The sequence below is a fragment of the Pyrgilauda ruficollis genome, unplaced genomic scaffold (assembly GCF_017590135.1).
Source record: "Pyrgilauda ruficollis isolate IOZ18807 unplaced genomic scaffold, ASM1759013v1 scaffold52, whole genome shotgun sequence".
NCBI lineage: Eukaryota > Metazoa > Chordata > Aves > Passeriformes > Passeridae > Pyrgilauda > Pyrgilauda ruficollis.
In genome coordinates, this window is record NW_024526822.1 from 104,871 (window position 1) to 132,464 (window position 27,594).

Below are 27,594 nucleotides of genomic sequence, written 5' to 3' on the forward strand. Positions count from 1 at the left end.
AAGCTCTAATCTGTGACACAACCTGGCACACAATAAATCACAAGAGTGCAGGTCTTGCCCAAGGACCGAGATGCAGATTCAGTGCAGAAGTTATGATGGACTCTTCCCAAACTTCTCCCTCTTTTAAACTTGTTCTTATACTTTCTTTACATTTAGGTGAGCTTGAGTAACTTGAGTCACACATCTTAGTGATGGTCATACCTTGGGAGTGGATATGTCAGGATAGTACCTGAAATAACCCTGGGATGGGGACATGAGTCACTCCTAGAGGGATTTTGCCATGGTTTGCTGGTTCAACAGACATCATCCTTAACTCCCTCAGTTTTCAGATGCTGTGCAGCTGATCAGCTAGAAAGAATTTTAAACTTTACCTTTTAAATTTAAAAATAGTTTTTAAAATTCCTTACGTTGCAAGGGTTTAAACAGACACAGGGCCTCACTCCACTCTCCCTTGGACTGTGTTGTGGGAGGTCAGAAATTCTGTGATCCATCCAGAGAGTAGCAAATGTATTTTTCCCTATAACCTCTATACTGTTATCATCCTATGTATCCACACCCCACTTCACTCATCCTTCACTGAACACCTTAGCCCAATGAACAGATTGGTCATCGCAAGTGATTAAAAAAAAAAAAAAGAGAAACAGATTTATTATTTTCAGGTTGGTTTGGTTTTTTTTTTTTTTTTTTACACCTGCCAGGTTGCACAAAACTCTGAACACAACAGTCATCAAATGTACAATAAACATACACAGTTAAATAATAGATGGGGCCTGAGCAGTCCAAGACGTGCAAGATCAGGGTGCGCAGGCTGGGTTTGTTTTCTTTTTCCTCCAGGAAAATACAGAATCTGACCCAGAACGCCTCCAAGGGACAGCATCTCCAAACAAAACACAGACCTTCCAGGCAACTAAGAGGACTCTGGATTTACACTTCTGTGGGATACAACTTGGAGAGATCTTTAGGTTGCTCTGGTTTACAAACAATAATAATACATCCTATACCTTCTGCGCTGCAGAAATGGAGAAAAAAATCCGTGCAACCTTTGCCATCTGTGCAATCACTGTAGTTCCTTATTTTGGGAGGAAAATCTGTGGTACTTCCATTTCCAGGCATGCTTCTTTCACAGGCAATTCATTCAACTTGTGACACTAGGAATTACTTCACCTGGAATCAGGCCAATAGCCCGAGGGTGCTGCTGCAGGGCAGAAAAACTTTGATGAGGAAGATCTGAGTTCAAAAAGGCTGCTTTAAAATGGTTTTCCGTTTTAAATAGTTTTCAGTTTTAAATAACTGATACAACTGTCCTCATTTATGGACCGTTCCAACAAAGGTGAATAGAGCAAAGTAGTTTTTAAACCCCACATCTGCAGCATCAATAATGGGAACATATTTGATGTTCATCTATCGTCAAACGTTTAAGACTCTCAAAATTGCTCCTGCAATCCTCCAGTATCCCAGCATTCCCAGTCTCCCATTTCCAAGTTTGCTATTTTCCTACTACTTGTAGCATTTCTGGCTTGTTATTAAATTAGCAGCAGCCTGAAAAAAGCCAAGACAAACTTCTCCCTACTCTCTTCCCACGCAAACAACATTGCAAGGCCCAACATTGTAATTCCAAAATCCTCAGCAACATGAATTCAAGTTACTGGGCATTGTGGTTGTTTATCCACACTGCCACAGTGGCTGGGCTGCCAAATCCACAGAATTTAAGGTCAGTCATCACTGCACTTGACCAAATGAGAGCTCTGGTCCACGTTAATTCTACCCGGCTCATTAGTGCCCCAGTATGGTGGTACAGCAAGAGAAGAGAAATCCCAGGAACAAAAGTAATCCACATTTTGGCAAGTCACTTCAGCGTTACCTCAGAACACTTCTCAGCTGGCCAGCATTGGCCAACTGATTTATCTCAATAATATTTCCATGCCACATTAACAGATACCTTAATTACCAAAGCCATACCTGCTACAAGGCTTTGCCCACAAGGAACCAGATTTACTCTTGTGCAGCTTAAGTGTGGAGTTCCCTCATGTCAAAGACCCTTAACTCCATAAAACCTGATACCACAACATGTAGTGCTTACTGACATGGGAAATCCACACCCGAATCCATGGGAATAGCTATGGAAGAGTCCCACATTCACACTCAGTGCAGTACAAGAGAAAACAAATCAAAAAAAACTTCTCAAGTTCTTCTGTCTCAAGGACCTCTAAGACACAGCACCCTTCTCTGTGTTTGTTTTATAAATAAATGTATCCTGATATGCACAGATGTTCCGGGATGAGTTTTCCAGCAATGAATGGAAATTCAGACATACACAGTATATCCCATCAGGAGTCAATGGAGTTCTAGTCATGTTTTTGCAACCACCAGAATGCCTTAAACAACCAAGACACCTGTAAGACACCTGTGAAGGAGAACTATGTAAGCTAAAACATATTACATGGCCTTAAAATATAAACTTTCTCTTTCCCTTTCTCCTGGTCCCTAAATGCAACATGAATTCTGTACATAGACCAGCTCCATCACATCTGGCAACCCTCATGGATGGGCTTTCCATGTCCCATAAATAGTGTTCCACTAGCATGTTTCTTTTATGTTTCCTGAGTCCAGGGCTGGTTGTTTCCTGGAACTGTCCAAAGGAATTACAGTACATTGTTAACAAGGTTATTTGGAAAAAAAAAAAAATCAAAGAAACCAACTCTCCATCCAGTCTTGAAGAGGAGAAATATGTTTGCTCAGAGGTGACCACAGAGATAAAGACCCTGTCCCTTCAGAGGAGTGCTCTGTATCCTCGTTTTCTCCTGGCACAACTATCTTAGATCACAGCAGAAGTTGCTCTGCAGGTTTAGTTGAGCTGTTGTTTTTTTTTTTGTTTACAGGCAAAAAAGCAATTTTCCCTGCAAACACTGGAGGGAAAAGGAAGCAACAGTGGCTCTGTGCTACGCTTAGGTGCTCCTAGGACTTCAATCAGTTTATTCCAAACAACATGGGTTTAAGACTGTGCTTTTCCTGCTTTCTGAAACTGCTGGGTAAAACAGGGCAGGGCAGGCAGCATGTAAACTGTTCTGGAGGGCTGGAAAAATAATAATTTAATGGACTGCTTCGGCACATCTTCACAGCTTCATTGTTCAATCCATCCCCATAAAGGGACACCACGAACCACCGCTTGGCTGCTGCTGCTCCTTTCTGCAGGCAGTCTGCTCATATCACCCCTTCACCTTGGCTGCTAGAAGCCACAGGAAGCAGTTCTGCCATATTCTAACAACTTACATGATGTTCTCCTGTTTAATGGCTCCTGTTAAAAATATACATATAACAATCTGCCAGGAAGCCTTCAGTTAGGCAGGCTTTTTCCCCATACAGCTGAAATAATATTCTTTGCTGGGCACACTTCCAAAAAGGAAAAATAAGGGTCAGCAGACATGCCAAAAATAAAGTCTGGGGCCAGCAGAGGTTTCACTTCTGTTGTCCTTTTTCTTAAAAGCTGCATAAAAAGCATCCCAGAAGGATTTTGAGGGTATTTCATGGTCACTGTGAATTAAACCCTCTTAAAGCATTAACAAGAGCTCCAAGGTTTTAGTGGAAGGTAAGTGAGCATATACATTAAAACATACAGAGCCCCAGGGTACCCCCACATCTGGGCTGTCAGGGAGGTGTCAAGGACAAGCAAATGGCACCATGAGGCTCTTTCACTCATGCTCTGCTGAGAAAGTCCTGGGTTTGGAGATGTGCACTTCACTCCCGCCACTCCCGTTGGTGGTGGTCGTGATGATGTACTGGGTGGTTTGCTGCTGGTTGCTTGTCTGGGATTCCAAGGGATCTGTGTGGGCTGTGGGCTGGGAAACCTCACTGGAGAGTGAAGAGTTTTGTTTACCATCCAGATCAGGCTGACCTTCAGATATCACGTAGTGAGTCTGCATGGGGAATACAGAAAATAATTAATAAACACTGTATCTTTTGTAACTTCTTTAACAGTCTGCTGCCAGACATTTTGGTGTTTACAAGGAACTTTTAAATAAGCTCTATTTCATTTAAATGTATTTGAGAGCAACATAACACCTGTCTTTTGATTCAAAGAACATCGGACCTACTTGGCTTTTGGTTAATTTACAAATGGTTAAACTCATTACACAATAAGACCATCACTACAGAATAAAATAGCAATTTTCAACTGCACTATTCTGAAAAGTTTTTTCCTGTATTCCATATGTTCTAGCAGAAGTTGCACTCCCAGTGACCAAGATCAACACAAGCCAATGACCTGTCTTCTTATGCTGGATTGCTTACAAGGAATAGCAGGCACTCTTCTTATTTTCTAATCTTACAGAAAACAGAAAGCTACTGAAATGTTTCCAGAAGCTGTTCTGGAATTTGGTTTAATGGATACAGCTTAATCATAAATATTTTTATGACTAAGCAGTACCACTAAATAATTTTGTTCTGCAAAACAAATTAAGTTCTGCAAATGTGATTAAGTGAAGATTTTAAACTGAAAGGAGTCATACATACAAGAGCCAGACAGCATGAGCTTTGTAAATGGTTACAATGCAGACTATACTGTGCAGCCTGAACCTCTTTAGGTACCTCCACTCTGTGCCCCAGTCACGATTTTAGCATTCTTTAAACCTTCAAGCTGAAGAGCTTTACGCCTGATAATACTCTGAATGAAAAAAAGGCCATGATGGTTTTCCTTACCTGAGTAACTGCTTTTACTTGCCCTGTGTTGACAGTGGTGACCGGGGTACCCACGGCAGTCTCAGTGATCACATACTGCCCTTGGGGGATGGTCATCATCTGAATCTCTGATGCTACAAAGTTGCAAATTGGATAATCAAGACCTTCAGTCAAATTCAAAGACAACCTTCAAAGATCATGTCTTATATCAGAAAGATTTAAAGTCTGAAACAGTGGGTATTGAATAGAATTCAGGTGATATAAGGCCTCAGCAGAATTATGCCAGTTAACACCAGACAGATATTTGGCAATTCACGCAGAGAAAACACATCCTGTTCTCACTCAAATCATCACAGAATTACCAGCCAGGACTACATGGGCATGAGAAATCATGTCACGCTCCTTTTCCACACAATTCTTTCAAGCATGCATCCAAATTTGAACAAGTAGCTATCCAACACATTGATTCTTGCTTGGAATAAAGGAATCCAGCGTGCCTGCCCAAACTATGTACCAGATCAGTATGGATGATAGTGGAAGAGCTGGTACAACCATTTACATTTATCTGAAGCTTTATCTTCTTGATATCTATGAATATTAATCGCAAAACTGAATGAACTCTGAAAACTCTGTCCCATTTGGTAGCTGGAGACATGGGGCACTTGTTAGTCAGACACACTTGCCAGACAAGTAGTTAGAGCTACTGCTGAACTTACAGTAGCTCCGAAATGAGTTCCAGTTGCTGGGGAGATATGTGTGCTGGACTGAGGAGCCTTGCTGCTGCTGGAGGGCTTGGTTTGGTGTCGATGTAGTTGTCTGCATCTGTGAGGGGCTGAGCTCCTGCTGAGGTTGTTGCGAGGAGGGACTCAAAGGCTGACCCCCAGCCTACAGGAAAAAAAAAAAGTGCAAGTGTTCTTGGTGTAGTAAGGATTGCACAGCTCTATGCTGTCACAGCCTTCTCATTAAGGGAAAACACAGGCTGGGTTCCAGAGCATATCAAGCACAAGAACTGAACTCTCTCTCCTCCAACTTGCTTCACTCTACAGTAAATAAGCTCAGACCAGGAAACTAAAATAGTGATATTGTTGCTTGCCAAAGTGAGTCTGTGGCAGAGACCTGAGACTAGAGGCTAAATTCTACCCAAGAGCATGAAGAGCTGCATGTAAAATATTTGAGGAATGCCAGTTTCCATTTACATCTTCCAATTGACAAACCTAATTTAGCTGCAAATATGTCTGTTTCCAATCATTTATCTCTGTACATACTGTTGAGGGGAAAAAACACCCCACACCAAAAAACCCATACAACAAGTACCCAAACAAACCCACAACAAAACATCCCCATGCACCTTGAGACATCTGGGCCCTGCTTGATGATCTCAGTGTGAGAGTAATTTCATGTGTGGTCCTTTAAATGACAAAGAAAACACTATCCCCTGCATCAGCACATGCAATATGCCAGCTGAGCAGGCTGATAGGGAAAGCATTTTCTGATGAGAAGAGGGAAATACCTGTGATGATGACTGAGTTGCTGGTGATGGCTCTGTCACCTGGATGTGCTGCACCTGGATGGCATGTTGGGTGTATGTCTGGGGGTCATGGAGCTGCCCAACATCCACTGTGGAGTGCTGGGACTGGTGAGGTGAGGTAGCCTGGGGAAAAAATTAAGCAGAGTTCTTTACCTCAAATTCTTTACAAAAGCAGCCATGTAAACCTCTTCTGGGACACAAGGTCTGGAATAATGAAGTAGGAGCCTTAGTGGAGCACACCTGTTGAGCCTTGTTGAGTTTCTTTGCACCCCGGGAGATAAGGTACATTTAACAGATGTAATGGCACAGAGATAGTTCTATCTCAGTGATACCAAAGGAAAGGACTTGCCTAACATCATTCAAGCTGTTTGTGGCAGTGGCTGGACTAAACCAAAGGGTTCAAAAGCCAGGATTAGTGTTAACCCCTTCTCTGTAAGCATCTTTCTGTACAACATAGACATACTCGAGATCTGCATATCCAATTCTGTAGTTTGACACAGCTCTGCATCAAGACAAGTGCTCAGAGGTTTTTAAAGGTTTTTCTGAACAACACTTGCTAATGATACCAATTGCAGTAATTGAATTACAAGTCTTGAATATTTATAAAATTAAGATCTTGCTAATATTACCTGCAGGAATCAGTGTTCATGCTCTAGTATTGTTACAACAGCCACAGTCACTATCAACTGGGGCCATTGTTTAGGCCTTTATTAACCAAATTCATAATCTGATTTGATAACATGGAATTTCAGATTAAAATATAAACACATGGTAGTTTCAGCTTCTGTTGTAGTGTGTTCTTGTACTTTGTAATGGTTTTTTTGTATGCCCTTATTTTTCCCAGATGGTTTACACCCTTGATTGTACCCCTTCCTCCCTTCATCTGTGTAGTCCCTCTCCTTTGTTGAGATCATCCCCAAATCCCTGCCCTGGGTCTCTGTCAGTCACTCAGCATCCCATCCTTTCTATCTAGAACTTTCGGTCCAAGTCATCCAGTGATTAGTCAGAGGCCAGGGGTCAACCAAGTGCTACCTCATATGCTACTCCAAATATCCATTCCCTAAGTGTTCATCCCTAAAGTTTCTTTATTGGTCAGCAAAATTATCTACTTTTTGGTCCACACCTCCCTTTAAAATGTAATCTTGGCACCTCTCCCGGGCACTCTGAGCAGGGGCCCCCTGAGGTGTGGGAGCTCCCAGGAGCTCAGAATAAAACCTTGGATTAACCCCTGCTAAGAGTCGGCCCTTTCATCCTCTACCAATGTCTCTAGCGTCCCCTCTGCTGCAAAGGCGACTAGCCCAGCTGCCTTCAGTACCCTCGGGGCACGAGAGAGTGTCCCCCGCTCTCGGGGCTGTCCCCCCACTGTTGGCCGAGTTGGGGCTGGCCGGGGTTCCTGGGGGCTCCCAGAGAGAAGGAGACAAGCTTACTCCAGTGGGTAACAGATTTCTTACAGCTGCCCGAGATCTTCCCCAGACCAGTTACTCTAGTTACACTCTGGTTTTATTTTTAGGAGGCTGTTGAACATCAAGAGAATGAATATGCTAATAGAAGCTATGAAGGGAACAAGCAACCACTCTCTGTACTCCCAAATTTTGGCTCTGACTCACTGAGGACAAGGAAGCACAAATCAGTCTTGAACTGTAGAAAATGGGTCACCCACTGACCCACCTTTCCAATAGCTAGAAAACATTCCTAAAGCAGACTTGAGCAAAGCTGCCCGGACAAGTAGAACTAAGTCTGGACTGTGTTGATGTGTCTCCAGGAAGCTGTCCAAGGCTGGCAGGACTATTTATGCCTGGTACAAGTGCTTATGAAGGGAAACCTATGCCTTATCAGTTGATCTATCTGTAAAAAGTAGCTACAGCACTTTTTGTAACTACTCACCACACTTCTGTGTGCTAGAGCCCCAAGAACACACAGGCTTGGAAGGGAAGAGATCAAAAGCACAGCAAGATCCCCACCAGGTTACTCACCTGGGCCACTTGAACAACCTGCAGCTGTATGTGCTGAGGCTGCTGCAAGCCAGTTGTGGATTGAGACACAGGGATGTACTGGATGCGCTGGTAATCTCCCTGGGGAGTCCGGTAATCTGTAGTGAGAGTCTGGGATATCTCTGTCATTGCTTGGGTCAGTAAATCTGTTGTCTGAGCAGGGAGAGAGTGACATAGAACATCATCATACTGATGTACTTTTCAGGGCTGCAGTTCTAGTTCTTTTATCTACACTTACAGTGGATCTGGTAACTTTTTCAAAAGAGCTTAATGAATCCAGAGATTGGGGTCATAAGTAGTCACCAGGGATCATCAACTAGAATTGCTGTCTTCTGTCTAAATCCTAGTCAGCACCAGTAATGACTAACTTAACATATAATAATAAAAATAATTACTGTTGTATCGTGCTTTTTGTTTTATCAGTGGGTCTATGGTTTGATTTGTGATTTAGTGTTTTTCCTTGGTGCTGTTTTTTCTTTTGTCTCCACCCTTTTCCCAGAAATGTCGTCCGCTAGTTTCTATTTCTCCAAATTTTACCCACTTTCTAAAACTGTTTTTCTTCCTTGGAAGTTTATTGGTTCGCTACTGTTATTCCCCGCCTGGGTTTTTACTCCCAACTCTCCTGATTTGTTGGAAGTTGGGTCTGCCCCTGCCTTTCCCCTGAGATATAAGACTTTGTTGGCCCCTTAGTTGGGGCCCAGGAAGAAAGAGGGGAAGAAACACCATCAAATAAAGTTTCCCTGGGACCCGTGTGCGCTGCCTGTGTTTTATTCTGCGCTGAATTGACTGACAACTGGGATTCCACGGAGCTCCAGGGGGAAAAACTGCCGCCCTCCCTCTCTACATCAGCTAGCCGGGGAAAGAGAAGCAGCAAATTACTTTCATCTTGTGACATACCAGTATTCTGTTAAACAATGGAAGTCCTGTATTTGTGAAGAGCTGACTTGGTTTCCAAGTCAAAAAGTGATTTGTGCATATATTCCACCTTTCTTCCTCCCCTGTCAGAGTCACAGTGTATTTCTAATGTGTAAAGACATTTAGTACATAACTTAATCAGGTTTATGAAGCCAACAGCATCCTGATTAAACCTCTCAATTTTCAAGCAAAACAGTCTTTTATCTAGTTAGTCTTTAGATAAGTTTTAAACTGTGATCAATAGGACTTTTAAAACTACATAGTATCCCACAACATTGAAGGACACATTTTCTAGTCTCAGCTTTCACTTCAGTGGCAGCTAATGTATTAACAGTAGAGAGATCAGCCACTGGAGATTCATCTTGCTCAGTGCTGTGCTGTCCAAAGGACTACAAAAATATCTGACTCCCTGAACACAGTTTTATCCAGTCCCCAGTCACTGTTAAACTTGTCCTTTTGATGCCAGGAACTGCATCTCTCACTTCAGGAGAAAATTCCCAGTGAAAATCCATGAGATGTGTATCCCTGAGCTCATTATGTGGAGTCAGTAGATCTGAATGTAAGAAGAAAATGGATCTGGGGATAAAAGACCAATTCTTAAAGCTCCAGAACAAAATGAACAGCTCCTGACACTGCAAAACTGGACCACACGGGCTTAAAACCAGAAGTGATCTCAAATAATGTCCTAATACAGGTTTTAAAGTGATGTCTGTCAAATAAACCACTTAGGGTTACTAATACCAGAAGGCTCCTGTTCTGTGTGTCTCCCTGCACTACCCTTGTGTCCTTACCACAACAGTTTCTCCAGTTGTGCTGTCAGTGGTGAGAACAGCTGGCGTGGAACTGATGACAGCCGTTGCCAGTGGCGCATGGATCGTGTTCGGGAGCTGAGCAAACTCTGGGTGCTTCTTGCGGATGTGCTGCACCATCTTTGTCTGCAGAGAGAAGCAAAGGAGCGTTGGAAGGACAGTCAGCAACTCTGCTCAGTGCCATGTGAAATCCCAGCCTGGCCAAACACAGCTTTTAGGTTTCCCTCAGTAAAACCGCCTCAAGATTCACACTATGAGATCCTCTGGTCAACAAAGTTGAAAACAAGGATCACAAACCTGCTGCTTGATTAGAGCTGACACTGAAGTCTTGTCCTCAACAGCTTTTTACCCCAATATCACCAAATGTTTTATGACTTTTTCCAAAGGTCATCGTTTCTGTGTTTTGTTTCCCTGCTTGTCTCCCCTGTAACTACCAGACAGCAGTTTTCAAGCCCTTCCATTCATGATCATGCTCTGGTAACTTTTCAACACAAACCCTCTATTCATGGAATCTTTTGGCACTAAAACAACCAGACTGTGCCTGCACTGTCAGCACACAGCACAAAACCAGCACTCTGACTGAGATGAAGAGAGCTCTGCTTGTGTACAGACAGGTGACAGAGACCATGGTGAAACACCATCCCCAGGGAGAGGCTGTCTGAGGCTGGAACTTCCCATACCTTACTGCTGTATTGCTTGGAACAGTGAGGGCAGCACACTGGAGGGGTGGCGATGGTGCCTGTCAGCTGTGTGTGGGTGCTTAGCATAGGATCTGGCTCTCCCGGTCCTGCAGGACGCAGTTTCCGGATGCTTGGAGGTAGCTCAGCACCAGGATGGTTTTTCAGTATGTGTGCTTTGCGTTTGCTGGCACTCTTGTACACCTGCAGGGCAAACATTTGGAATTAAAATGGTGCAACCCTGGTGTCTGTACAGGAAATAGCTACCAGTTATCTTGATCTGGAAGGTCTGCATGTTGCTTTAGAGAATACATTTAGTTAAATCTCCCAAACAATTACAACAAAAGGCATGAACATACACCTTCCAGTGTTTCATCAACCTGTAAAAGCAACTGACTCCTTGTGTAGCAGAGAAACCTTTTGAGAACATACTGTATGCCACAACCAAACAGCGAAACAGGACAAGGAGGTAAGAGGAAAATTCTTCTTGCCATATTTGAAGATCAAATGCCCAATGTTAATTTGTTATGATGGTTGATGTCTCTATTTGACACAAAGCATCAAACTGTTTTAGTCTGGTGATCAGCACACCTTTTAGTTCTTTTTAGGCACATCAACAAACAAATACTATGTAATAATTTAAACTATTTTTTCTCCCCTCAAGCAAAAGGAAAAGAGGCATCACAGAAAGACGTACTGAGGATAATGACAGTCAAATACACTCCTTGGTAAATATAGGCCCCCAGGCATAAAAGGCAAAGGAGAATAAGAGCAAGAACCCAAAGGCACTGCAGAAGCAGTTTCAGGCTCCACTGACCACTGGGACATGACATAGTAAGCAGCTTACAATAGAAGGTGTTAAAGACTAACTTTTAGAAGTGATATAGCAAGCAAAAGTACTTACTGGCCAGAAATTATGCACAGACAGCATACTTAGTCCTGTGCTAACACAAGACTAAGGGTCAGTGACTGTGCTGGATAACAGTATTCAAGTTTTCCAATGCCAAACACAGCAGAAAGGGGAAAACTACAGCTTTCAATTAGCATTCCACTGCCTTGGCCTAAGTGCATTAGTGCATGCATTATGGCTTTTTTTTTTTTTTTTTTTTTTTTTTTTTTTTTTTTTTTTGACAGTACTGCAGGAATGTTGCTGGCAAGCAGCTCAGAAAAGCTACAAACCCCGCCAGAGATTTCTATGCAGAGACAAATTGGTTGCATCCAGGACTGGGACTGAGCTATCCTCTCAGGGATGACTTCCCACACACCTTATCGCAGTATTGACAGAAGTAATCTCTGTTGGGTTTTATGATGGGCAACGTGAGCTCTGGCACCTCTTCTATTTTCATGTCTGGATGTCTCTTTGATAAATGATTCACCTTAGGAGAAACAGAGGACAAGAACACATTACAGCTGGAAGCCAAATGATTGGTGCTTCTTCCAGACATGGGTAACAGCCAAACCAAAACTGAATGATGCAAGCCAGCAGCACTGGAAGCATTTGCTGATGCAAGGGTTATTGTGCACTCATATTTAACTGCTGAAGGTAAATGCGGTCTTGCTAGGTCTCATTTACAGTTTCTCTAACCAAAATTAGATTGGAAGGGGTGAAATAGTTTGCCAGAACTGTCTTGTAGCTGGTATCTGAGAGTGAGGTCATGTGAAGGGCCTCTGCCCAGATCAGAATCCCCATGAAACCTAAGTAAACAATCTCGTGCTGCAGAACAGCCTTTACCCAGAGGCAGTGACAAGACATGGCCAGAAGAGGCCCTCGAGAAGGAGGAGAAACAAAAAAACAGGAAAGACCGCCAGGAAAACAGAGGCACTAAGGCTGAACAAGGCAGTATTTTCATCTCATGTCCTGTTAAATACAGTACACATCAGACAGCATTACTTAGTGTTGAAATATGGTACTGACAACCAGATGTACAGTGCAGGCAGTAAACATGAGCAAATTTGCTGAAAAGGTAAAACACACAGATTTAAAAAAAAGATGTATCACCTCAGCTCAGCTACAAAATTTGCCAAAATTTGTTTCACAGCATCCTGGCTGGATAAGACCAGATTGGATGGGGCTTGGAGCACTCTGGTCTAGTGGAAAGTGTCCCTGCCCATGGCCAATAGATGGAATGAGATGAGATTTAAGATCCCTTCCAGCCCAAACCCTTTTATGATTCTTGTGTTCCAATGCTGGAATTCCATCTTTATTCCTTACCTATTCATCAGAATGGAGTACAGAGGTTGCAACAGAACCCAGGCACTCACCAACATGCCCCTGCGGCGGAAGCCCATCATGCAGAGGCGGCACTTGAACATGAAGCTCTCATAGTCAGTGGACGCGATCCGGGGCTTGAAGGTTTTGGAGCGGCTGATCCGATCAGCCTTCTTGGCCTCCCTCTCTGGGTTGTGCATTCTCTGCATGTGCTCTCGCAGCTTGTCCTTCCTCTGGAAAGGAGAAATTGGGGAGAAAAATGTCAGCAACGTCACAGAAACGGCCATATTGCCTGTTATGCGTAAGAGCCACAGTTTGAGTTGTTCAGGGATCTCTCTTCAGAGAGGGAAATTTTCCTCTCAGAAAAATGTGTTCCTTCACCCAGAAGTATCCAGTCCCTCAGTGTCCCATCACAAACTCAGTGACAGGAAGCAGGCTGCTGCCACCACAGTTTACCTGGCTCACAGTCTGCTCCATCTGCTCCAAGGGGATTTGGAAAGGCATCTGGATGACATGTGCTGAAAAGATGGATGCCATGGACACAGGCTTCTTGGCCACTAACATTATTAATCCACTGGCACTAGCAAGTTAACTGAACTGTTACAAGCAATGTAACCCAAACACCTGGCAATGGAGGTGTATGATGTCCCAGTTCTTAATGAACAGATAGAAAGTTCCTTTGCTATTTAATTATTAGGAATAAGATCTGTTTGAAATAAGATGCTGAGGTGACCTTGCCCCTTGTCCTTCAGAAATGGATGTCACAGCTCACACAGGACACCAAGCAATGCATGCAACTCACAGGCAAGTCTAGTGTGTTAACACATGTTATTTTCTTTCACCTTTGAGAACATGAACTTATCTCCTTGAAGGAGGGTAAGGAATAGTGGGTTTTGTACTAGTAATGATCAGCTGAGAGGCGCCTCACCTTGAACTGCTTGCCACAGGTGGAGCACAGGAAGTCTTTGCGGTCCGAGTGCCGCAGCATGTGGAGTCGCAGCTTGTCAGGGCGGCAAAAAGCCTTGTCACACTCTGTACACTGGTAAATCTTCTCAGAATGGAAACTGCGCACATGTTTCTTGACCTAAAATGGCAGATCACAGAAAAATGAAGTTTATTCAAGATAGAAGTGAGTGGTAACACAGTCTAGGAAACTCTTTGCAATGTGAAAGAAAAGGAAAAGGTTTTGAAGGTGTCTAATATACTTTGGTTTAAAAAGTATTTGATCAGAACAGTTGATATCTCAGCAATAGTTTCTATAAAGCCATAACATCTTTATTACTCATCTGGATGGGTGATTTGATTTCCTCAAGACTGATTCTTGAAGGCATCAGCTATTGCACAGCTGCACTTAATGGGCGGCGAAAGTCCACAATGTACCATTTGCACAGAATTACCCTTGAGTTAACACATTCATCTGAGGTTCAATATCTTCCTTTCATTTATAAGAAACCAAAACATAGGAACTAATTCCTTTCAATCAGACACAATGAGCTTGCAATTATAAGTGGCAAAGAAAAAAAACACTTATTCAGAACAGCATTTGTGCACCATTCCTGAATGGTAATTACTTCTCCATACTCTGGGACTATCCTTCACCTCTTCAGACATCTAGAGGGGTATTTTTTCCTCCCCCCAATAAAGGAACTAATGAAGTTTGACATCTGAAATGAAAGCATTGTTCAAGAAATGGATCTCTAATTAAATCCTTACCGTCTTCTAATACTGATCATACACGGAACAACTGGGCATCTCTACCTGTTCCACATAGAAGTATTTCAGTAGGCAGCAGTGACTAGTCTTAATTATCCACACAGCAAGAAGAGAAAAAAAATCATTGTTAAATGTCAAAAATACAACTGAATAGTTGGAAAAAAAGCCATGGGTCTTTCAGTCATTTGCATGGGAAAGTTTACAGGGAATTACGTTGCAGTACAGTATTTCTGAATCATCAACATTCTTCCTTGCTGAACATTTACAGAAGATAAAGGACTTCTTCCAGGATGGAATTATATTAGTCAAATCACTTTCCCCCATCCTTTCCTCCTTAGTCTAGTGGATAGTCTATCTGTTCCTATTACTGACATAAACTGGATTTCTACATTTCAGTTTCAGTCAGGCAGCTTAGTAAGATACATCAATTACTTTGTCCCTAGGAAGGATAATGAATATGTGCATGGTCCATCTCAGTTTTTTCTTACTGGACATGGAAATAGAACCTTTAAATTCTACTAATGACCTTGTCCAAATGCTCAGCATAATGTACAGTAGCTGCATTACTCACTGCTCCAGTGCAGTGTGCAGGGAAGGAGAATAAAGTGCCCAGATGAAGCTCAGGGGGGAAGTCAGGAAGCAGAGTAACCTGATCTGTTCTGGCATTTCTTGGAGCTGTTCAAATGAATTATCCTGACAGAAAGCAGGCAAGGGATTAAAGATGTAAACCCCCTTGTTCTTTTGTTCAGAGTCTTAATGACGAAGGGCAAGGTGTGTTCAAGTTCAAGCTGAATACAATAAAAGACAATTCTTTTTTGTGCCACAGAGATGCAGTAGTCAGGACCTCTGCTTCAGGAATTTTTTAGGAATAAGGCACCCACCCATCTGCACTACAGTGCCTTCTAATGACAGATTGAAGCATCACACCTGGTGATTTAGTGGACAGAGTACTTCAGTGTCATAAGACAATGTCTAGCAGTGGTTGGTCACTCTTCCTTTTCAGTTTCTGACTGAGGTGGACCCCTGCATCTTGTGAGAATGAACTGCTGTGCAGTTACACAGGGAGAGCACTGAGAAACCCACAGCCTTGTGACAGACCCCCAAAGCAGCGTTTCAGATCAGTACAGCATCTCACCTGGATAAAATCTGGGAAGCGTTTCTTGCAGGTGGGGCAGGTGAAATAGCCATCATTGACATGGATGGCCACGTGATCCTTAAGCAGATCCAAGCGGTCAAAGGACTCAGGGCAGAAAATGCAGGAGTATGTTTTCTGGTCCATGTGGAACTTCATGTGGCCCTCGAGGGCACCGCTGTTGATGAAGCCCTTGTTGCAGATGTCACAGGTCAAAGGGCAGTTCCCTTCCCGCCCATGGAACCGCAGGTGCTGGTCCAGCTTGTCCTTCTCCCGGAAGGCCTTCCCACACTGCAAGCATTTGAACGGGCGGAAGGATTTCCGGATGAACAGGTGCTGCAGAGCTGCATTCTGAAAGAAGCATCCAAAAGACCATTAGCTTTCATTACCACTTATAGATTCCACATCCATATATATTCAGGATTAAATATACCAGATGATTAGTGAACCTAAACTACAAGAAATTATTTTCCATCATATGTGGTCTCCAATTTACAGCAGGGGAGGCTGTGACAGGCAGAAGTCAGGGGACACACCTGCAGCTACAACCTGACTAACAGAACACAATGAAGGAGTTTCCTCTCCATCCCTGATTTCTTCCGATTTAGCTGACTTTCTTTAAGCATGCAAATTTTCTGTAAAATAAAACTAAGTCCTCTCTGAAGCACACACCCAGGCTTGAGAAAACCAGCTGATCACTGGGCATCATGTCATAAGTTCAGCTACCACACAAAGGAATGGTGAGCCAGCACTGTATGTTTCCTTCAGGAGCAGGGCTTATGAAATTCCACAGCCCTTTACAAGATCACCTTCTGCATCACAGATCACCACAGAGATGTGCAGCAGTGGTTTAGCATTGCCTGGAGAACTTCTAGTGGAACATACATTCAAGAAATGCTGGTCTGAACTTTTTTACTATTGCCACAAAGAAGAACAGAGTTTCGAAACATGATGACAAGGGCAGAATGGCAGCCTTATCAGCAGCACGTAAAGAACTTGTGAGCAATACTCCACTCCTACTGTGCACAATGTCTCTTCTCAGCACCTTTTTTTAATGTGTGTTTGCCTTCACTCTGCCTTTTCTGTAACATTTTGTGATTGTTCTCTATTTGTTGTCTCTCCTTACCCTTCAGATAAATGTTATAGAGCCATCCCAGTCCTTACCCAGCACTCTCTGCTGGAAGAACAGATGCTGCTGGATGCACTGCCTATAGAAAAAGGGAAGGAGGTCCTGCACCTGCACTTCAATATTGGATGAGAACTTTCATGTTGGATAGTTGCAAAGCTGGAATTGAGTCCTATGAAATCCCCCAGCACATTGTCACCCATACTGCATTCAAAGTACACTGCAATGCTCCATTCCTCTGCAAGCAGTCTAAGCAACATCCACTCTTCTCTCAAATACTTCTATAAACATTATTTATTGATGTCTTTTTTCACATTACACACAGAATCTACATCATGATAGTCAGAGAAATAATGTGGAAGAGCATAGTTCAAGTTGCATATTAGGAAGAAATTCTCAGCTGTGAGGTGGCGAGGCCCTGTCACAGGCTGCCCAGAGAAGCCGTGGCTGCCCAGTCCCTGGAAGCACTCAAGGCCAGATTGGATGGGGCTTGGAGCAACCTGTCATAGTGGAAGGTGTCCCTGCCCATAGCAAGGGGGTGGAACTGGATGAGCTTTAAGGTCCCTCCCAGCCCAAACCACTCAGATTCCACTAAAATATTGCTGACACTTCTGCTCACATGTGTTCCATATGAACCACTTCTTCATGAGACCCATTCATGATTCTGCAAACAAATTTCCCTTGTTTCCTCTCTCCTTTGCTTGTGGGAATGTGGCAGCTGACACAACTGACATTTGCTGTGTCTCTTAAGTGCACACCAACAGTTGACACTGATTAAGTAAAGTTATGAGCTCTTCTGCTGGAACGAGGGAACAGCTTGGGAATACTGTGAAATGCTGTGCTAAGAATTAAATTTGTGAACCTCAAAAATCCTTTTTCACCATCTGAACTGCAGAGGGAAACCTACACTTTCATTCCAGGAAAGAACAAGAGAGCAAATGTTTTGCTATCAAAAAAAAATTAACGCTTTAATACAGGAGCTCCAAATAGGGCTTCCCAGGAGCTGTCATCATCACTATTCTCAATTTTACAAATGGAGACAATGGGAAACATAGGGATCTGCTCTAAGTCACACTGGGAATTGGAAAGACAGCCATGTGCTGTGCAAAATCTGATGTGCTGCTTGGAGTTCAAAGGATATAACTGTCCTCTTTAACCACAGGGAAATGCTAATAAAACACAGACGAAAAGATGTATTTCAAGTCCTGAACTTCACTATTAATTTGAGTTTTGATCACTGGTTCCTTAGCAGGGAGCTGACTGCTAATACAGCAGGCCAGACTCAACATAGCCCTGTTGTTATCTCAAGGGCTATAGAATGTGAAATGTTTTACTGCTCTTTGCCTAGGTAATCTATCAACTATAAAAACAGAACAAAAGAACTAAGTGTTGTCTTCTTAAATTGTAGTATTGATTTGGCACAAACAATTGTGCAAACAAATCCCCCAATATTACAGCTCTTCATCCAAGCAATTTGCTCCTATAAAATCCACCTTAAATCTACAAAGAACTGGTATGAAAAGAACTGGAAAGATGCAAATTGTTATTCAGGTAACACTTAGTTCTGGACATGGGTTACCTAAAGAAGAATGAATGTGACGATTTATGGTGCAGGGACAATCAGGGAAACACTAAACAGGAGTTGGACCAAACAACATGGAAGGCGGTGTTGATACGTACCATTGGATTAGATACAGGAAAAACCCAATGAAACAAAAACACAAACCTACCTGCAGCTCCAGCTGAGCAGGCAGCATTGAGAGAGAAAAAAATACTTATGTTATGCAATGGACTTGAGAAAACAGAAGCCTTGACTTCTGCAGGTCACTACAAGGGCTCTTCCAACTAGAGTTTACTGCTTTGAGGTTTTTGCCTCAGGAAACACTAAACAGATCTTCCAGGTTTACTCTGTAGTTAGTAACTGCTCAAGGGAAGTTAAAAGGGCAGAGATAAAAACCACAGATAATCTTGAAGGTGTTTTGTGACCTTTCCTGTTTTCCTAGGGCTGATTAACAGGGATGCAATGTGCACTGCAGAACCATAGTGAGAGCAGAATACTTTCAGCAGAAGGGAATAATTAGAGCAGGATGACAACAGGGTAGGGAGAGAAAAAAGTTAAGGAGAAGGGACTTTTTCTAACCTCATTTTACTGACTGTGCTACTTGTTGCACAACCACTTGCATTTCTTTCACCATAAAGGAAGTGACTGTGCTTTCCAAATCGTATTCCTTTCCATCCTGTTTCTGGCATTAGCACACAGACACCCTATATGCTGCCCAGAACTGAACTAAAAACAAATATTCATTTTGGCTGTGGACCACAACGTTCTTCTAATTTTCTACAAAAGTTCTTGAAGGGTGCGTGTCTCTCTTTTCAATACTAGGGACCTTCCCAGCTGCCACAGTTAAGGTCTGATCTCCAAGGAAACCCCACAGACTCTAAAGCAGAGGCTGACCTGATCCTATCAGGACTCGAACCCTGGGGCAGGACAAATCAGTGCTTCCAGATAGCAAGAAAAAAGTCTCAGAGCACCATTGTCTTAAGCCTTAGAAAAGCTGAAGTAATTCACAAAGAATGACTGGTTTTGAAAACTAAATCCTATCTAATTAATAAGGAAGAACAAGAGCTGATTTCAGAATCATAACCAGGAGTCAGGACTTTGTACCTTTTCTTTGGAAGTGAATAACATACCACATAACCAAAAACCAAATGTTTGCTTGTTTTTATTATGAAGTGCGTGTTATTGTAAGGCAGGTGCTGTGTGAGTGTTCAGAGGGTGATTTTTCAGTGCTTAAAAAATGGTGCTTGCTGGTTTAGTCTTATCTCAAGTGCTTATTGCTCACAGTCTGATGCAATATAGAAAGGTCTGTGCAACCATCCATCTGCCATTCTGTCTGTGCTGCTGGCTTGAAACATCTCCAGGACTCTGCTGAACATGAACTGCCAGATAAAGGGAACGTTCAGAAGACTTGAAATACAAACGTATCAGTGAACCACCACTGCACTTCTCTGAGCTGTCATCCATTTGTGATGAATTTACAGAGAACAAAAGCTAAGTTACAAGACAAAGAAGTAACTTCAGAACTTCTGTCCTTTTCTTCCTACATTAATTTCAGCGGATCCTAAGTTCACATCTTGGGTTCAAAAGTTCAGGGAAATGGGCAATGCTTTCTTTTCTTTTCTGAGGATGCTGTAGCACACTGTAAGCAGTACATCCCCATGCTCTGTCAAAACTCCAGCATCTCTCTCTGTATTCTATTATACACCCTTCAAAACACATGCAATAAAAAATCCCCCAAGCTTTTACCATATGAAAATGAAATCACTGGTAGAAACTTGTCACTCAGAGACTGCAAGCATTTTGTATGGTTAAAAACTGTGCAGTCTTAACGTGCCCAAGCCAAACTCTTCCTTCAAGACATGCCACAGCATTTTTGGGGTAACATCACCATTGGTCTTGCATATATATTACTGTAAACTGCAAGCAAAATTTGGCTCAACATCTTCCCATACAGAATAGTTACTCAACTCTTTTCTAATTCTTCCTCATCCCCTAAAAATGAACACTTACCCCACTGCAGCTGTTTCTTTCCTTAATCCAAAGTTAACACATGGAAGAAAAAGATTTTAAGCTAAATAAACTGATCTCCCAGTTACAAAGCTTCAAGGATTATTTGCTTGAATCATTTCCCTCCCACACAACCAGCTCAGCCAGTTGACATGGAGCTCAGGCTCAAAGTGTTTGCTCTTAACACAGGTTTTGCTCTCAAAGGCAGGGTTTTTTACCCCAAAAAAGGACTTTATCACTAAGTATCACCATCATCTAAGTGGATCCAAACGGAGGTTGTGGTTCCTCTTTGGCAATTATTTGCAAGACAGTTCTGAGAGACACAGATGGTGCTGTGAGCAAGTCATTAGTCCATGCCACAGCACGAGGATTCTGCCAGTTGTTTGAAGCACCCCTGCTTGCCAGTTTGGATGGATTGTGTTTCCATGCAAGAATTACCATGATGGAATTCAATCAGCTCCAGCACCTGACCAGTTCTCACTAACGCCTATGAGATACCGGTCCTTTATGTGAGATTTGTCTTCCTCTCAGTGCAAAGAAAACTGCTAGGAATGAGATGCTTTATTGGGATTTGGAAATGGATCTGACAGTGAAAGGAGGATCAGCTGGCCGCGGCAGGCAGGCATGGCATTCCCTGGGTTATAGTGGATGTGATCCCCCATCCTCTGTGCTTACCCTGATGCGCTTTGCTCGCCTCATGTCATCTGCTGTCACAGTGCTCTGTGTGGGCACCGTGTTGCCCTCGTGCTGTGGCTGTACATGGAGCACATGGTTTTCCTGCTGCTCCAGTGCTGCTTGAGGCTCTGTTGGCACTGGAGTCTGTTCCTGCTGCTCCAGCCCATTCAGTGGGGCTTGTCCGGCCTCATCAAACTGCCCCTTGCTGGAAAAATGCAGCAAGTCCTGAAATCGCAAATCATACAACCAGTGATTATTCCCCCCACCCACTGAAAAAGACTTTGATAATACTCAGCAGACAAGATTTGTACATATTTAATCATAAACTATAAACAAAACAGCATAGTGTAGTGTCTACACTAACTCCTACTGTGTCCACTGTTGCTTTTGGCACATCACCTTCACCTACAGCAGCGTCACCCAGAGCACCACGGAGGCAGTGCTGCAGGTGGGTGACTCTTCATGGGCCATCCTTTTCTTTGACCAGCCATGGTCATTATGCTTTCTTTCTCAGCATTCCTACTCACCCATTCAACTCAGCAACAATGATGCAGTAAATAATAAAAATGGAATAAATTCTGGCAGCAAAACCAATCAGCTTTATCGGGCTGATTAGCCGGATAATAGCCAACAAGGCTCTTCTGCACTCAGGACTATTTCCACTTCAACCAAAGCAACTAGTGCAGACCCAGGAAAGGAGAGAATTTCTGTCTCATGGAAACTGTTGTCACTTTGAAACTCTGTGTGTCATTTTGCAGTGTCTTTTCCTTCCTAATGAACTATCTGGAGTGCCAAACTGGAGAGTGACAAACAAGGTAATCACACTGGATGCTGTGTGTTTCTTTAATCTGGTTTCCAGCTCTGCACACATCACTTCCATATATCACACAAAGCTGTTTTTCCTCCTCTTTCGCATTAGCATAAAAGGGAGGTGTTGTGAGCAGGAGGCACATGCCAAAAGTCTACATTCTTTCCCTGTGAGTTCCGATAACTCTTCTGGAATGGAATCATCTTCTATTACATAAAAAACCACACACAGATCCTTATTTGACACCATGTAATGCAACTGAAGAAACTTAAAAGCACAAGCTAGGAAACAGAACACCAGAATTAATTTTGAATTATGTCAGCTGAAGGGTGGTGCTGTCAAAACATAAAAGTGTGTGTGGGAGAAGAAAACCAAGGAATGAGGCCCTTACAGACTGGGAGTGCTTACCAGAAAGAGACCCTTAGTAAACAATACACCATCGCAGTGTCCAGCCCAGGTCTGGGTGGCCAGTTTCCACCTTGCTGACACTCAGCGATGCTCTCAGCATCCTGACTCTCCAGTTCCCAGGCAGAACTCATGCCCAGCTTTAGTGAGGTGAGCAGACCTCCAAGGGCTCAGGGCATCATCCTATCCCACTGCACAGACACAGGTGAGCCAGCTCCGGGCCATGCTCCAAGCTGGCAGGACACAAGCGACCTCCAGTCCAGAGGCCACTCACACACTGGACTGTGCCCAGCAAGCACCCTCTCCCCAGAGTGAAGGGTTTGGGACCAGCATTAGGTTTATTTGTCTAAATGAGGCTGGCATGTGTCATGTTAGCCTGTAGAGAGGGTGAGCTCACAACTGCCTGCACCTAATGCAGAATTTAGGGCACTGCAGCAGGAATTCACAGGCAGAGTACACATTCCTCCCTCTGAGTCAGCAAAGAGCCATGACCCAGTGAGGAGACAGGAAAATTACCACTCCAGATATCAGCTTTCAGCTAAGTCATAAACCAGAGCACTGGTTTACTTCTGTCACTGCTCATAAAAGGACTTAGTGGTAACCTAAGCATGGTCAGCATCATAGAATTTAGTTTTTTACTTAAATGCATCACATTACATCCCTGCAGAATATAACCAACAGCTACAAGCAAAAGAACACTTTGCAATAAGTCTGCCTACAGGAGGCCCTTCTGTTATTATTAAAACATCAAAGAAAATCATATCTCAAACTTATTTAAATCTACCAGCAACAGTTGTAAGAGCAGGCTGATCTCACATTCCAGAAAGGACAAATAGGAGCCTAAACTCCCATTACAGTTTTACTGTCTGAATTACTTCTGTGAGGCAGCTAAATTGTCACAATAACCCACCTCACTGCTAAGTGCTTTGGAGTGAAACTTGCTGCAGAAATCCAAGTGATTTTACAGATTTTATAGTAGGGAATTAGTGTTTTCTCCTAGCAGAGAATTCCAGCTAGAAACCAAGAATTACTCATTTTTAAGTCCAAAGCACACCCTCAGTTTGCACTGATGCTCCAAATTATTTTAGTCAAGAGCTTACATTCCATGTGCTATTTTTTTCCCCTCCATCTCCAAAAATATACCTGTGTTCCTTCTTCACACTTTTCACCATTTTCACTGGTTACTTCCATGCGCATGAATTTGGGAGGGCGCCCAGGGCGTCTGCCTGGTCCAAATCTTCTCTTTCCTCGCCCACGACCTCGACCTCTGGTTCTGCTCCAGGTTAGATACAAAAAAAGACTAATTTGGATTCTCCACTGATTTTATAATTTCTTTCTCAGCACTCCTACTCACCCATTCAACTCAGCAACAATGATGCAGCAAATAATAAAATGCAGTAAATAATAAAAACTGAATAAATTCTGGAAGCAAAAACAATGGATTTCTGGCTGCTATCTATTTATTTTGAGCTTTATGAGAAGCCAAGGTTCAGAACACATTAAAATTTCTATCAGTAATCATGGGACCAAGAGGATTACTTGCTTCCATCCAGCCCTTTGCCATGGCAGACTTCATCTAACACCCCAGTTTATGTTGTGCTGGGAAGCATTTTCAGCATGATGGAGCAAGTGCACAAGGAAACCCATTTAAAATCTGAAGCCATAACATTTCTCCCCAAAAAGCATTCAGCTGTTGATGTCAGGCACCAAACAGAAGTGAACAATTTTGTGTCAATAAAGCAAAACAAAACAGAGTCACTTGCTACATTTCAGGAGAAAGAAGGCACCAGTATCTTCTGCTCTGTGACAGGTGTTTGTAGATTCAGTTTTTAATAAGCCAAGATAAACTATCTTGCCAGTGGCACAGTGGCACAATGAGGCACTAGAAGCCTTGTTTTCCAAGCTCTGTACTTCCATACCTCTGAGAAACACAGTATTTCAATACTGTGATATTGAAACATTACAAATATTTAAAGTCATTGTCAAAGAAAAACAAAACAAAAACCTCACTAATTTCAACAGACTATTTATTTCTCTCAAGCTATTTGTTTCACAGAGTCTCTCATACCAGTCAGCCTCCTCCTGCCATGATTTTCCCTTCTGGTACTGAGCTGATCTCTCCTGAGTTAGTCATTAAGATCTGCAGGACAAAGCCCCTCCTTTCTGCATGTTTGGGGAAGCACCCCAGTGATCCACAAGCGAAGCTAAGGCTGTCAGTACCTGCTGAAGAAGTCCAGCTTCTCGTCGTGGGAGTTGAGGTGCTGCTGGAGCTGCTCCGAGCTCATGAAACGCCGATTGCACTCGTAACATGGCCAGTTCTTTTCCTGCTCCCTGAGCACTGTTGGAAATGTCAGTAACACCATTTCACTCGTCACCAATTAAACCTAATATTTTTGCCCCCAGCCTCTCTATCCTCTGTGGGCCAGATTTCTCCCCTGAAGGTTAGACAGGCTGCAGAATACCCAGCCCTGCTCTGCTGATCTTTGCTTTTATGTCCTCTGCACTGTGCCATGACCATAGCTCATCACAGAGACACAGAAAGATCACTGGGGACAATTCCCATGAAGTCTCAACACTGTTAGTTATTCAGGGGGATTCTGAAGTTCACACTTGTATGGAAGAGCACCTACAGGATCGTGCCTCTGATTTAAGTTAAGGGAGATCAAGGGAAATTTCTAAATCTAAAGCAGTCATACAGCAGACAGTGAGTACAGAAACAGACCTCTTCCTGAGAGAAAGCAACTTAAAGAAAGCTTCCCAGAGGCAAAGGCTTAAATTAAGGTAATATTCTAATGAGAATAGTTATTGGAAATAAGCCCAAATAACACAATCTAGATCTGGTTTAACTTTTCCCAACTTAGCAGAAGTTTGGGAGCACTATACAGGCCATATACTTGAAAGTAAGGAATGCAACTTGCAACCACCACCACAATGAAAGCAGAAGATCCCAAGTTACCCTTCCTTTCCTCCTCAGTTATGTCATGGATCTTCTGGTTCACAAACTCAGCGTAGGAGGCAGCATACCACACCTGCAGCAGGGGCACAAGGTAACAGGACACTGAAGAGGAGCCAAAACTAATGGAAATTCATTTGAAAATGGGTTTTAAGCAATACATTTATTTCACTTGCCTCAACCACTAACTCTTATTTCTCTTTCCATCCTCAATAATAAAGTCTGGTAAGATCAATGTGGCCCCACTGAGGAATGAAAGAGCTTTGCTCAGTAAGTGCATCCACTTAATTTTAAGGTCCAGCTTCCTAACACAAATGTTTATCTCACACATGGCTCCCAGTAGCTAAAGGCAGTAAGATTAATCTCTTCAAACCCAGCTACATGACTGTAAAGGAAGGATGTCATCAGAGTACTGATACTTGTACCAAGAGGAATGGAAATGTTATTAACTTGGGGGATTTTCCATTTCTTTCCTGCTCTCCTTACATAGACAATAGGCAGCACCATCCACATAGACTCATTTAAAATGCTTCTGAGCTTCGGAAGGATTGGAGCAATATGGTCTTGCTTCCCAAAACACAGATCTGCCAGGCGCCAGAATGATGGACCCACTTTTGTCATACAAGGAATTCAAGCCTTCAGCAAAGGCAACCACAAGAGGCAGGAAGACAAAGTTCATTAAAGCCTAAAAGCAGATGCTCACATTTAGATGAGAATTCTTCCATAATTTCATTTGTTTGATGAAAAAGAGTGGATTTTAGAAAAGATTTCTCAAAGAAGGCATCAACAGATTTTCATCATGAAAAATTCAAACAAGTTTGAACCTGCAGTGGGCCACAAGCAGAGGTGAGGAGGATTTCAAGGACTCTCCAGCAGGTGTGTCACTCTGCAGGAATCTCACTATATGGACAAAGACAAAAGCCTGGAGCTCCTGGACTACACACCTGGCAGGCAAATCAGAACTTCCCAGCTTCAACTACTTTAATCTCCGGACAAAATGTGCATGAATGCCCTACATCCACTTGGGGAGGAAACGAAGTTACCAAGCCTTTCAGTTAGCAAGCCATTTTACCCCAAATGACACTACTAACACAAAGTAAGAAAAATTATCCTCCCACAGGGAGGTCTGTACAGATTTAAAGTCTGATTTCAAATTGTTTTAAAAACTGTTGAGAAAATGATGTTTTAATACACTTAAAATAGATTTGTAAGATTTCTAGTAATTCAGCTTAAAAAAAATTAAGAACTAATTTCAGATTGTCCTGCTCTTAAAAGGGTATAAATAGGCTTTTGCCCTGATTTAGTATGTGCACTTACTAAGCAATTGTTTTTCCAGACATATTGTTGAAATCTACATGCAAGAAGAGATTTGAAGAACAACAAAATTTCGTGATATCAAATTTTTTTTGTTCCCCCACCAGTGGCCCCAAAAAAGTTGAAAATTAAGGCTACCTCAGCTAGCCACACTGATAATCAATAAATTTTTAGAGGGAACAAAAAGCAAACCACAGGGAAATCACAACATCCTTTATTGTTTTTCACATGCAAATTTTCAAAAGCTCCAGGAAAGCTAGATAAAAGGAGAGACCACATTCACTTAAGGCACCAGAAAACAAGCCAGGAACACACAGGGCGAACTGGAAAGGTCATCCAGAATTTAAAAAGTAGGATTGCTGCAATAAAAATTAGATTGTATCAGGAAAATATATGTTGCGTAAAGCATGACAGGGAGAGACAATTTACCTATTTTTATTTTAAACTTCCTCATGAGCCAAAGCTCATTAAAATGCATATGTTTGTGACTAACTACTTACTGACTTCAGTGACAATCAATTCAGGCCAGGCTTTTTTCAGAGGAAAAAAGTTCTAAACCTATTCACATTGGTAGTTTTTGGCACTTGTTAGGCATCAACTTTTAAGTCACTATATAATCAGTAGAAAAAGAGAATTCTGACACACAAGCAATGCCATACCTTGAGTTCCTGCTTGGGCTCCACATTTTTAATGGTGGTGTAATAAATGTGGTGGCCGTACTGATAGGCCACCAGGTTCTGCTCCAGGTGATTTTGAGCTGGACGCACAAACATCATCCAGTTACACAGAGCCTCACTGGAAAGTTCAAACCACAAGTCCTCTTGCAAGTCTCGGTCTTTTCTGTCACCCTTATCAAGAGAAACCTGTAGCAAAATCCAATTACATGTGACTGTAACTGCCTGCCAGCACATTCAAAAGAATTTGAGTTACTAAGAAAACTACTGTGCCCATGCAACTGTTACATTAGGGGAGCAATGAGGACATAGCTAATTTTCTCTCTTTACTAACACGGATCCAGAAACAAGCAGAAAAATATTTAGCAACAGGTAAAGATTAACTAGGGAGGCATAATGGATCCTTCCAAGGCTTTCAGGAAC

General features: G+C 42.6%; 1 protein-coding gene across 15 annotated transcripts in view; it reads right to left on the reverse strand.

Moving 5' to 3' along the window:
• Positions 1-619: 619 nt before the first annotated feature.
• PRDM10 (PR/SET domain 10) overlaps positions 620-27,594 on the reverse strand; it is a 45,283-nt gene continuing 18,308 nt past the window's right edge. For 11 of the 15 annotated variants that reach the window (XM_041480540.1, XM_041480537.1, XM_041480544.1 and 8 more), the window contains 16 exons: positions 27,157-27,360; positions 25,187-25,259; positions 24,451-24,568; positions 23,374-23,506; positions 21,018-21,242; positions 15,652-15,999; positions 13,732-13,887; positions 12,857-13,036; positions 11,860-11,970; positions 10,598-10,798; positions 9,900-10,043; positions 8,176-8,346; positions 6,185-6,325; positions 5,391-5,559; positions 4,696-4,808; positions 620-3,914 (listed from right to left, as the gene is read on the reverse strand). In XM_041480540.1, the coding sequence (XP_041336474.1) occupies positions 3,690-3,914; positions 4,696-4,808; positions 5,391-5,559; positions 6,185-6,325; positions 8,176-8,346; positions 9,900-10,043; positions 10,598-10,798; positions 11,860-11,970; positions 12,857-13,036; positions 13,732-13,887; positions 15,652-15,999; positions 21,018-21,242; positions 23,374-23,506; positions 24,451-24,568; positions 25,187-25,259; positions 27,157-27,360 (2,712 nt within the window). In that variant the 3' untranslated portion in view covers positions 620-3,689. The remainder of the gene's footprint in view (positions 3,915-4,695; positions 4,809-5,390; positions 5,560-6,184; positions 6,326-8,175; positions 8,347-9,899; positions 10,044-10,597; positions 10,799-11,859; positions 11,971-12,856; positions 13,037-13,731; positions 13,888-15,651; positions 16,000-21,017; positions 21,243-23,373; positions 23,507-24,450; positions 24,569-25,186; positions 25,260-27,156; positions 27,361-27,594) is intronic. The other 4 variants (XM_041480545.1, XM_041480542.1, XM_041480538.1 and 1 more) reach the window with 2 other exon arrangements.